At 42.5% G+C, this 12,135-nt stretch overlaps 1 protein-coding gene across 3 annotated transcripts in view; it reads right to left on the bottom strand.

Annotated features, from left to right (window-relative positions):
* Positions 1-12,135, bottom strand: part of atrnl1a (attractin-like 1a) — a 317,760-nt gene that overhangs the window by 145,320 nt on the left and 160,305 nt on the right. For all 3 annotated transcript variants that reach the window (XM_085799375.1, XM_085799373.1, XM_085799374.1), the window contains 3 exons: positions 5,012-5,106; positions 4,427-4,505; positions 1,014-1,171 (listed from right to left, as the gene is read on the bottom strand). In XM_085799375.1, coding sequence (XP_085655501.1) covers positions 1,014-1,171; positions 4,427-4,505; positions 5,012-5,106 — 332 coding nt within the window. The remainder of the gene's footprint in view (positions 1-1,013; positions 1,172-4,426; positions 4,506-5,011; positions 5,107-12,135) is intronic.

Here is a 12,135-nt window from a genome sequence, read left to right as displayed (position 1 = left end):
GATTTCATCGTGGTTTTGCATCGCCCATTGATTACTTTAATAATTGCTATTCCTGAAAAGAATATTGATTTACAATGTGGGCACAGAAATAATAATTATACCCATTAAAAACAAATTAAAAACATCATTGAATAGAGAATGAAATTCAATTACAAACATTTTTTTTGTGTGGGACTGAAAACCCAACACAATGAACCTTCTTTCTCAGATTCAGATGTGTTGAGGACCGAGGAAAGACGACTATGTTTTGTCATCGAGAAAACAATTATTATCTCAGATCAACGATAAAAAGTTAAAGGGATAGTTCAATATTTTGGCAAATTGGCCCATTGCCATAATCACTATAGTCATAGCAGTAGGTTCGTTACCTTTAATTGTTGGTGCAAGCTATTTTTAGAACCGGCAGAGCAGAGCCGTGAGCTGCTCAGAGCTACGCTACGGAGGCTAATGGGATTTCTTGGTTTCTCTCATTAAACTCATCAAATACACAATCCAACAACTCCAAAACGCTCTGGTGGACAAGTTGTGACCTGCACATTCACCACACTATGAGATAATAACGTAACGTTACAAAACTAAGCCGTTTCAGAGGTAAATACAGAGACTGTTTGCTGAAAAACTGTCCTTGAAGGCAACGCACATCAGCGGTTTTGCATGAATTTCCCTCTAAAACAACTCTGTCTGGTAACGTTCTGTTATTATCTCATAGCGTGGTGAATGTGCAGGTCACAACTTGTCCACCAGAGCGTTTTGGAGTTGTTGGATTGTGTATTTGATGAGTTTGACGAGGGAAACCAAGAAATCCCATGAGCCTCTGTAGCGTAGCTCTGAGCAGCTCGCGGCTCTGCTCCGCCGTTCTAAAAATAGCTTGGACTGACAATTAAAGGTAACGAACCTACTGCTATGACTATAGGGATTATGGCAATGGGCCAATTTGCCAAAATGTTGAACTATCCCTTTAACAAAGTGAGGTTGAGAAGATTTGACGGATAAACTCTTCTTCGTCCTCTTACCTGGATCTTGATTGGCCAGGTGAAGTTGGACACGTAGACGTAGAAGGTGATGTTGTGGTGAAGCCTGAAGTTGAACTTCTCACAGGAGAGGCTGTCTCGGTGCTCCTTGATGTTGGTCCTCGCTATGATGGGCATCTCCTCGCCTGAGATGGTCCCGGCTGCGGGAAGGACAGACAAATTAGACAAAGTGTGAAAATGATTCAGGAGGAGGAGGAAACTTTACTTTACAGGAGACAGAAAACAAACACAATCGAGCGCTGAGCGTCTGCCAGCTCTCAGGAGGGCGAAACGGACGAAGAGTGATACTTTTTTATTGAGTTTCCACTGCAAAGTTTTATTTTATTGTAGAAAATAGGGAGAATGTGAACAGCAGCTAGTGGTCGGGGCTGCTCTGCTTGTTTTCAGTGAGAAACGTCACCACGAGTTCTTCCAGAGGTGAACGAGAGAAACACTCGACAACAAACAAACACAAGAAAAGGCCGAGTCAGTCATGTGGAGACGCTCTGTCATCGGCTGATAAAACCATCAAGACCATGGTGATGGAAATGTATCTGGTCGTATTTGATGACTGTGGACGAAGCTGTGAATCAATTAGCAGGACGGTTTAATGGTGACATTATGCATTGATACGGGGAAGAAGCTCCAACGTTAAAGATGCTTTATGGTCTGTATTTTCATCATCATGAACACTGTGATGTTTGAGATGGTGACTCTGGCTCAGACTCAGCGATGAGGGCTCTGCTGTTTTTGTTATTAAAGTTTTAATTTATTTCTAAACATATATAAACAGATAGTATTGTTTTTAGTTACAAGCCTATGATAAATGTCCTCAGGTATTTTGTTTCTTTGGCCAAAAACACGCTGTTAGAGGTGAAATGATTCAGGACTTTTTGGAAACAACTTGACTCTTGTCTGTAGGTATGAGGCAGCTCATCCAACCCAGACTCGATGCAGCACTTCTCTGGGAGTGTGGCGGCGGTCTGGAGGGGCTTTTTAACCCACTCCCACTTAAGAGTCATTAGTTTGGAAAGAGAATTAATGTGACAGACTCTTCATGTGAAAGTGCAAACTGAGTGAGAGTGGGCGGGGGTGGAGGGTGGAGGGCCCAGATCTGAGTTGGGTCTCTTTCTCTCTGCTCCCTACACTTGTGTTTGAGTTCATTTACCATAAAAAGAGGGAGAAAATGCAATAAAACTAAAAGTTTAAAATGAATATGACTCAAGTCTGTGGATATTCTCATTCATCCAGGCCATCGTTATCTCTGGGCAACAACTGAATCGAAGGCAACTGGACTTGTATCTGTTTAGGGAGATGTTTTGCCTCTTATCCAAGGGGCTTCATCAGTTCGAGTAGTCCTCACTAGTCTGACAAAACAGTACTATCGTTAGGTGGAGTTTCACTTGACCATTGTTGGGAACACACATGACTGGAGGCATCTTTCTGGATCTTGTCAAATTCTCCATATACATTTTTTGTAATTCTTGTTATTATGAACCAATACAAACTTTGTCGACATTGTCTTTCTTTGATTTTGTAAGACTGAACATGTGGCTTGGCTTGAGATTACAAACACTTGATTAAGAGCAGAAGCGACATAATAAGATGTAGCTATGTAGCAACAAAAAGGGATCAGTTGGCATCAGGACAAATTACAGCGGCTGTTTGTCTTTAGAGGGAAACTGCAGAAATAAGTTTCCGATCCAAATCCCAGCAGCAGCCACGGGCGACCAGGACCATGAGAGTCAAACAGTAACTCATCCACCATGTTGTTTTCTTTCAGTATGAACATCTATTTTTTTACACAGGCCATGTGAAGTGAGCAGTTTGAGTGGAAGTGGTCTAGATTTCGAAATGTCAATCTCAGGGAGGCAAATTAACATTCAGAGGCAAAAAGTGTTTTCTTGACACCTCGCAGTAATTCAGAGCGAGCTGCTGGACTCGAGTGTTCTGGTTTCAGTATCCTTCAGAGCTTTATCACAAGTTTCTGTGTTCGTGGCCGAGTTTTCTGACACTCTGAATAAAATATTCCCACCTCCTGCTTTATCAGGGCCATTAAACATGCTGTAATAGACTCTGCACAATCGCACACACAATCGCAGTCACACACTCCACAAGGAACCCACAGTGCCAAACAGAGGAGGCTCTGGGCCCCAAGACACTACCAGTGTGAAGGCAGAGTGCTTTTATCTTAATTGAAATCAGGAGGGGAAATGTATAAAAATGCCCTAATGCCCAAAATTCAAAACAGGCTGTGATGTGTTTTGTCAGGAGGGGGAATCCCCGGGAGGCGAGCGAGGACTGAGGAGTGGATCTGACCGTTTTACTGGAGGACACGGACACTCGGCCACCAGTGAAAGACGCCGACTGCAGGATATCTACACACACAGGCAGCTAATGATGGAGCTGTGGAGACGGACTAAACAATCGACCGCTGTATCATCATTCAAACCACATTACGTTTTATTATTACAGCTCACTTTCTGGTTCATTAGACACAACTGAAACGTCCAAGAAATATCCTATTATAAAAAAGACTATTGGCTTCTTTTTTAAAGCCTCGGTCCACAGAGAAATGCACACAGCCTGTATTCAGAAGCCGAGCCTTAAACAAGCCGTCAGGACTTCTGTGACTTTGTGATGTCACAATGAAGCAGCCTCCAACCTCGCAGGATTTGTTTTTTCTGAGTGTTTCACCTGAATTTTTTTTTTTTTTTTATTGCCTCTTGTCTCCCACAGGTGTTTCCATTTATTCTAGCTCATTACACCTGCACTCTCTCTCTCTCTGTCGTCTATGCCAATGGTTCTCAAGGCAGGTTTCTTTTTTTGAGAATTTGTATTTATTTATTTATTTTAGAAATGTTACCACATTTTCTAGATTTTTTATTTTGAGCAAGTTTTCCACTTTTTTCTAGAAAATGTTTTAACTTTTTTTTTTTAAAGCAATCTTACCACTTTTTTTCCAAAGGTTCTGTACAATATTTCCAAAAATTCCGCCATTGACCCTAATTTGAACAAACATTGACTAAAAAAGTAACGTTATTCAGTCTCAGAACAAATATTTGTGTATTTCTGGTGTTTGCTTCAAAATCTTGTCCAATGGGGGTCCATGGTCTAATTTTGTCTCAATTTAAGGGTCCTTGATGTAAAAAAGTTTGAGAAACCACTGGTCTTCGCCAGCTACGACTGAAAACTATGGGCATCAAATGACACGACAGAACACAGTGGGTCACAACACTAAAAGTAAACTAAACAATCAATAGGTCAATAAAAGGACATAGTATTCAGTCCCAGCCCTTTTGAGAAAGAGGGAAGTGTCTAACCAGCTCAGAAAAAGAAACAAATAAGATTTAACTTTAACTTCTTATCGATGATGCAAACAGGACAAAATATCTTGAAATCAAAGTGCCGTCTACCTGTTGAGCTCAAGGACCAGGTGATGTTGAGGTTGAAGTTGTTGGAGGCATTGATGGACATGTCCAGGTTTTTATTGGCCTGCAACACACAAAAAAAAGATAAAAACAAACAGTAGGTGGGAGCAGAACAGTGCAAGGTAAATGACAGCGGTTCAAGGTGCAAAGAAAAACCCTGTTACTTTTGTTTCTTGGTTTATTTATTGACTGGTTGAACTTACTTTCCTCCAGGTTTTCTGACCTTTTTACTCTTTCTTTGTTTACTCTCATGAAATTCAACAACAGCATCTTTAATTTGACCAACTCGTCCTGCCTCTACTTCTGTAACCTACGGCAAATCTGAATCCTTTGGCCTCTTCTGGCATCGGGCCATTGAGCCTGTCTGCAGCGCTGCTTCGACTCTCTACTTCAACTTGTATGTGAACACACCTTTAGGCAACAAGAGGGGAAAGTATTTCTGATAAAAGTCGAGAATTTAGAAGTCAAAGTCTGACAGCAGATGTCTGTGTTTAAAGTAAAGCTCTATATAACTTGTGTAAACTGACTTGCTCCTCCTGTGTGTGTGTTTTAGTGCACGTGTTACTGTACCTGCTCAGGTGTAGCCATGAAGTTGATGGCGGTGTAGTAGCGGTCGTCTTCCTGAAGCAAACTGAAGGTGAACTGGTAATCGATCAGCAGGTTGTCTGGGCAACAGAGAGAGAGAGAGGGACAAAGACAAAGCAGAATTACATCCCATGTTTATCCACAACCGTAAAACATGAACCACTTGTGTAAGATTTGGTCATAATTGTGGTGTGGAGGCTTTTGTGAGGTCACACTTGCCCTGATCTTTGAGCTTTGATCACCAAAAACTAACCGTTCTCGAGTTTAAATGAACGTTTGTGCTGAATCTGAAACATTTTCAACACATTTCAACGTGAAAACAACACGCCTCTGAAATAAAAGACCGGAAACGCATGAAAAGCCTCAGCCAGTTAATGTTTCCTCTTACTGACTTGTTTTCATGATAATAATAATAATAATGACACCATTGTTTCTTTCCGTTTGTTTTAATTAGTGATGTGTTCAGGGGGCCGGCCTCTGAGCTCACTTGTTTTCCCTTCAGGAACGCCATTCTGAATAAAACCTCCGCTCCAGGTCAGTTTATCGACGTTGCCTTCAAACGCAGACAGATTTATGAAAGTAAAAACATGGGAGACGCTGACTGGGAGTCGATATTCAATTAGATGAATAAGGCTACAGTGGTGGAGTTCTGGTCAAAGATCTCAATCAGTGACAAAATAAACAAAGTGTGTCTGCATATGTGTGTGTGTGTAAAAAGCACACGTGCTTTATATAAATGCAAGCACGGGTGCGTTTGGTGAGGTTGTTGGTTTCTTTGACGAGAAAACGTCCCGATCAATAGAACATGAGTGAGAGTCTGAATAATCATGTTCTCTCCGAGATTTAATCATTTCTGAAAGCGGCTCCCCGTCGAGTGTGTGCAGGCAGCTCGCTGTCAGCCAGACAATGGTTAACGTATGGAGGGAGTCGCAGCGGTTGAACATCTGGACGGACAGCAGGAGCCGCGCTGGGTCACCTTGTCTGCTCGGCCTGATGGGGGGGAGGGGGTGGGGGGTGAGGGCACTGACAGAGAGGAGAGAGGAAGCTGCTATATGTGGCCATGAGAGAATCATTTTTATCTATTTTATTTTAATTTATTTAATGTGTGTGAATTTGAATCCAAATTAAAATGCTTTTTCCATTTTTTAAGCTTAGTGGAAGCTCATGTTTTCACAGTCCGAGTCCTATTTTCATGCTTTTGTTCGTCAGCCTGACTAGTTACTGTTGTATTACACATCACCACCATAACTGACAGCCAATCTGACCCCAGGTCAGCTGGTGGAAGCTGTCAGAAGATCACCCCACTGTTATTTAAAGAACCACAAGTCAATCTCCATAGACTCCCATGTTAAAGAGGAACCATGCAAGTACGGTCGCTTTTCCGCTGTTTTGCTAACCCTCCTCTCGGCCATGTGTGTTTATTTACAACAAAGCCTGTGAGAAATCAATCAATAGAGCCGTAGATAACATTATATATAATGTACGATGTTACGATGTGTATATTTGTGTAGTATGAGACAAGAGCTGGGTTTTGTCTGAGTTTTCAGCTAAGAGACGCTAAGTGGAAGGCAGAGAGCTTCCATTCTCCCTGGAACAAGTTACATGTCATTTATTAAACCATCACAATTTATCCAAAGCTGTTTAATTAAGGTAAAAATGTAGCATGGTCAAGCTACAGAAAGAAGCCCCTCCCTCTTTTGCCTATTTTTGGATTAGCTAGCAGTGTGGGCGGAGTCAGACACTGGCAAGATGGTGACATCAAATCCGCTCTTCAGAAGCTTTTGTTGGTATTGTCACAGAGGCTACGTCGGTCGTAACGCTGCAGAAGCTTTTGAACTTCTAGCGCAGAAAAACTTTGTCTCTCGCAGAACAGAAAGAAAGAGAGAGAAAGAGAGAGAAGGAGGGAGAGAGAGAGAGAGAGAGAGAGAGAGAGAGAGAAAGTTGTTTAGTTATCACCTTCTTCTCAACTGTACAATCCCAGGGCGTTACCAAGACGAAAGCAAATTATGTTTGACAAACACCCTTGTTTTGTTCAGCCTTCATGGCAAGTTAGCCCGAATAGCAGATATCATCAGATCAAAGACAATATTTTTTCTTAACATCTCTCTCTTCCTCCCTCCCAGGCAGACGTGCACCGCCGCTGCTCAGTTGTTTATCCCATAAGGGTCGTCAGTACAACTTCAGAGTATTTGGGTTTTCTTTTTCTTTTTTTTTATACTTCATGAAGGGGATAGGGACTTATGTGTGTGTGTATGAGAGAGTGTGTCAATGTATGAGTGTATGTGTGCACATTATGTTTATCTTATTTAACTCTCCAAGTATCCAGCATGTACACATCTGTTTGAGTTACTGGCTACATGTGAGTACAGGTGCATGTGTGTCTGCACAGTTAAACAAACAAAGGAGAGTACGACACAAAACAAAACAAGTGACACCGTCGTCTCTCTGTGTTTCCAATATGTTTGATTTCAAGGCTGTTAGGAACAAGAGCATCAGCAAGGTTTCAAAGTTCACGTCAGCTAATTACAAATCCCACCTGAGAAATGTGACAGCAGTTTCACAGCCGGTATCAATTACACGCGTGCGGGTGCAAATTCTCACACTGGATGAATTGTATCAAGGTATCACTAAAGGTATTAACGATCCCAGAAGAACTGAAATAGAAATAGTCCATGCCAATTTCTCAGGTTCACAGCTGGGTGATCTTATTACCATAATATGTGAGCTGATTCAGCCAATATGAAACAAAACACTGTGATGGGGAATGAGAAGACGAGAGGAGGAAAGCCGTCATCCGGAACATAATCTGATATTCCAGCAGTCTGCTTCGAATAGAAATCCAAAAACAAGCGTGAACTTGCCTACAATGTCAGTTTGTCAGAATCGCTGGTTGAGGTTTCATTTAATGCTTGTTAACAACTCATTATTTCCCATTTGCAACACCCGCCTGACAGAGCGCACGCCGACACGTTACAGCACCACCTCACTGGGGAAAAACAGGACGAGGATGGGGGAGAGTGGAGGGGGGTAAACACAAGGACGACGAGTCAGTGTCAAGGTGACCCGGTGGATAAATGTATGCATGAGGTCATGTGACCTTCATTTATTAGAAACATCAACATGCCTTAACAATGATCTGAGGGGCGATTAATAATGACCAGTGTCTCAACTGGAGATTATTTACCAATTCAAATCCTATAATAAATGCAGATCAATACATTTTTTAAAGGCGGTGGGGAGGGTGAACCAGGAGGTACAACGGTACAAGGCTGCAAATTGAAATTTATTTAACAAGACAAATGTTGTGATTCCACTCAGAGCAGGATGATCTGATCTGAGGTCGATCTATCAAACCTATTGATGATTATCTTGCTCATTATCAATGAATTTCTCTTTAGGGATTAATAAAGTTATTCTTATTATTATGACACATGTCTATTCTGTTGATCTGTGTTAACTTTTAAACTTTTACAGTATATCATATACATATATTTGACATTAAAGTAATTATAAATCATCATGAATTGACATCATTAACATTATAGTATAGTAATATTATTATTATTATAGTACGGTATACCATAGACCACTTCGGCGTCGACGTCACAGTGACGTACTGGTGGCAGAAAAATACCGGAAGTAAGCAACAAATACACGTCCTGACCATAGGTCCTGACATACAGCTCAACTTTAAAAAGCAGCAGCTGCTTGGCTGCAGCACGACCCTAAGCTGTGATGATGAGCCACATTAGAGGGTGAATTTTATTTAATTTTCGTAATCGCGGTGCAGAACAGTGAGTTTGGAGCTGACGAAAGGAGAGAAAAAAGAGAGTCGTGCCGCGGCGAGACCGATGAAATGCTGATTAGAGGAGTGATCAGCGGTGACCGCCACGCTGACGGACCCAGTGGAAATTGGGGTGATACAACGACTGCTGAGGAGGAACTATAAAGAACTCAGCTGTGATTTAAACTAGGACCTAAACCGAGCCGAGCTGTAACTGTGTAGTGGAGAAGCGGCAACACACGCGCGTCCCCTCAGATGCGGCTGCATCTCCAGGTCACTGGTGTGTGAGTGTGAGAGAAAGAAAAGCTCTGACTTGCTTGGGCAGACGTTGTTTGGTGTCACCCGCTGATTTGCACATGTAGGCTACAATATCTAGACCCCGAATATAAGACGACCCGTCCTTTACAACTTTTTTCGACAGAAAAAATACTCTTATCAGTCAGTGTATAAAATATATGTAGATATTGCGTGCATCGTTTAGGGATTTTTATTAAACATTTACTGTTTCATTCAGTGTAAACGTTAACACGTGTACACGTTCACCCTCTTATTCATTTATTTTGACATTCATTCATTCATTTTTACACACATCGGGTCATGAGCGGTGTCCCTAGCAACGGTCTGTGATATATAGCCTAACAACGGTCTGACTAATACAGAAATAACAGACATGGATCCGTTAAATAAACTGTAATATACAGCCATACAAGTAGGCTACAGTTTGCTGTCATACCGTAGTTGATGGACTTGTTGATGATCGCCCACGCAGCGTTTTGTGTCCCTAGGCAGTAGCCTACGTCGGTCCGTAACACACAACACACTCCGTTGCTAATCGTTAACTTAGCCTACTCAGGTATGACAACCTGTTTTCTGTTGACAAAACATTAAAATAATCAGAGAAGGCCTCTGTATGATCCATCTTCCTCTGATTTGATCGCTCTTGATGCCGGCTTTCCACTGTTGACACCAGATCAGCTGTCACGTTCTGCCACCAGTGAAGCCCCGCCCACAACATACGTCATCAATGTTTATAAACATAGAAATGGTCTATACCCTACCAGTCATAAGTCTGGACACACTTTCATTTATCAATGTCAACACCATAGAGAAACATTTACCAGCGCTGTTGCATTGGACAAAGAATATCATTTGTATTCAGTATGAAGAGTCCTGCTGCTCTGTGTATGTTATGTGCTGTGTGTTCGTCCTTTATTCAGACCGATATAAAATTGCATGTTCTTTCAAGGGGAACCAGTGGATTAAGAAAAAAGCTTTTGGGCCTGTTAGGGCCAATTAATCCACGTCAGACAGGCGTCCAGACGGACTCCCTGTCAACAAATATTGAGGCATCCTGGACTGAAGCCAGATCGTGGTCTAATGAACGGCCTTAGGCCAGGAAAGATGTCGACTGCTGATCACTACCACGAAAGCACCGCGAGGTCTGGACGCGCTACAAGATTCACTTACTCATGTTAAACGTGCCTTTGATGTCATTTCACCATTAAAACAAGGAATCTAATCACATCCTGTAGAAAGTGGAGGTAGAAAAATCCTCCCCGCTGAGCTCTCTGCTGCTCCGAGTTTGGATGTGACGTCATTATTCAGTCGTTTCCTTCCTCTGGATTTCGTGCTGTCCGTCACTAATTGTCCATTAATTGGGATTGTGGGGCTGTCAGTAAATATTGGAGCCACTTTCCTTCGGCCTGACTAAGCTTTCCCAGCATGCCTGAGGGCGGCAGGCAGCTCCGACTGTGGCCTGACTGGTGTGAGCTGATAATTCGACTGGCTGCTGGTCTCTCTGGTAGAAGTGGTGGGACACTTGGTGGCCATCTCTAATTAGACGTCCCTCGTAGCTGACTCTGATGGAATATGACAGCGGTGTATTAAAGCGCTGTCCCGGTGATGCCTTCTCATAAATGCGAGCCTGACTGGGGGCAAACTCATTAAATGGCGAAGTTGCTTTTCATCAATTGACTGGTGGTTCAATATGACAGTGTTAACTCAACCAGAGCATCACTCTCTGCACTCTCTGCAGCAGCGCTGTCAATAGCTGGACGCTCACATTTATCAGCCTGATGAAAACATCTCATCAAAATGAGTTTCTGACTTGCTGCTTTGCGCTCGGTACTGCTGTGAAGAACAACGCTTTGCATGCGATGTAACTCTATTCTGTATTTTTTTTGTTAAACTGCAGACGGTTGTCACTTGTTGTGCTTGAGTGATAAAGCCAGTATCTTTCTATTATCGTCCCAAAGAGGCCAAAACAAACAGTAAAATCAGATAGGAGAGGAACCGTCTAAAGGCACGTCTCTGCTAACCAGAGCACGTCGTTCTGAAACAACCGAAGCTAATGGCTGCCCACTGCAGTCTGTGTTCAACGAGTCCTCCAACAAGTGAGTGTGAAACTGCAGCAGGAAAGAGGCAGACAGACAGACAGACAGACAGACAGACAGAGGAGTGGACTACTAAACATGTGTGATTCAGAGCAGATGCCACAGGGCGCTGGACTTTTGATATTCAGCTGTTCAACCTTGAGTAGTTGTTTGGTTTAGATAATGGCTTTCTATTCACCTTTGAGGAGTTTGTGGCAAGTGCTTAACCTCTATTCCCGGACTTTTGGAGCCCTCTAAGTGTTTTGTGTCAGGACTGCCGCTCCGTGAAGCAGACGAGCAGACAGACGCTGCTACATGGGAGGAATAAATCCATCCTGCTGCAGTCTGTGGAGGCAGCAGTGAAATATATTATTTTTTTTGGGGGGGAAATGTGCCATATACAGTAAATATGTGTTACTTCAAGGGCACACTCGAAGAAGCAGTGGCTTAAGTTAAGCTGACTGGAGCCTCACCTCCTCCCCAGCTAGGACTGTCTAGAGAAAACCATCATCACAAGTTCACACAGGATACAGAGACAAGTAGCATGGTGGTGTATGTGTAAAAGGACGACAGGTTTATGAGTTAACCCTAAAGCAGTCGATGGTTTCCCCGGCCTTTGGCACGTTGAAGCAAAACAATGCTCAGATCCTCTCGTGACATGTTGGTCTATGTGCAGTTCAACCATGAAACTGTCCAGCGCTTCACAAAGCATGAGCTCATGCATGAAATTTAGTGAGTGACCACATTCAGGCAGCAAAGCATACAGGAGTGTTCCCTCTTTTAAGGATGCATCCTATGGCTTTGATTTGACTTTGATTGGCTGAACGTGCACCTTATTTTGTACATAATTGTTTCTATGTTTATTTCTCTCTCACCCCCAGAAGTCTAATTTAAAGATGTGCAGAGTCTATGGCTCTGACTTATCTATGAAATAATATCTAACATGCTTAGTT

This window comes from Trachurus japonicus, chromosome 15 (genome assembly GCF_045865225.1).
Source record: "Trachurus japonicus isolate A0001 chromosome 15, Traja_1.0".
Classification (NCBI taxonomy): Eukaryota; Metazoa; Chordata; class Actinopteri; order Carangiformes; family Carangidae; genus Trachurus; species Trachurus japonicus.
This window is presented reverse-complemented; position numbering and strand designations above follow the sequence as displayed.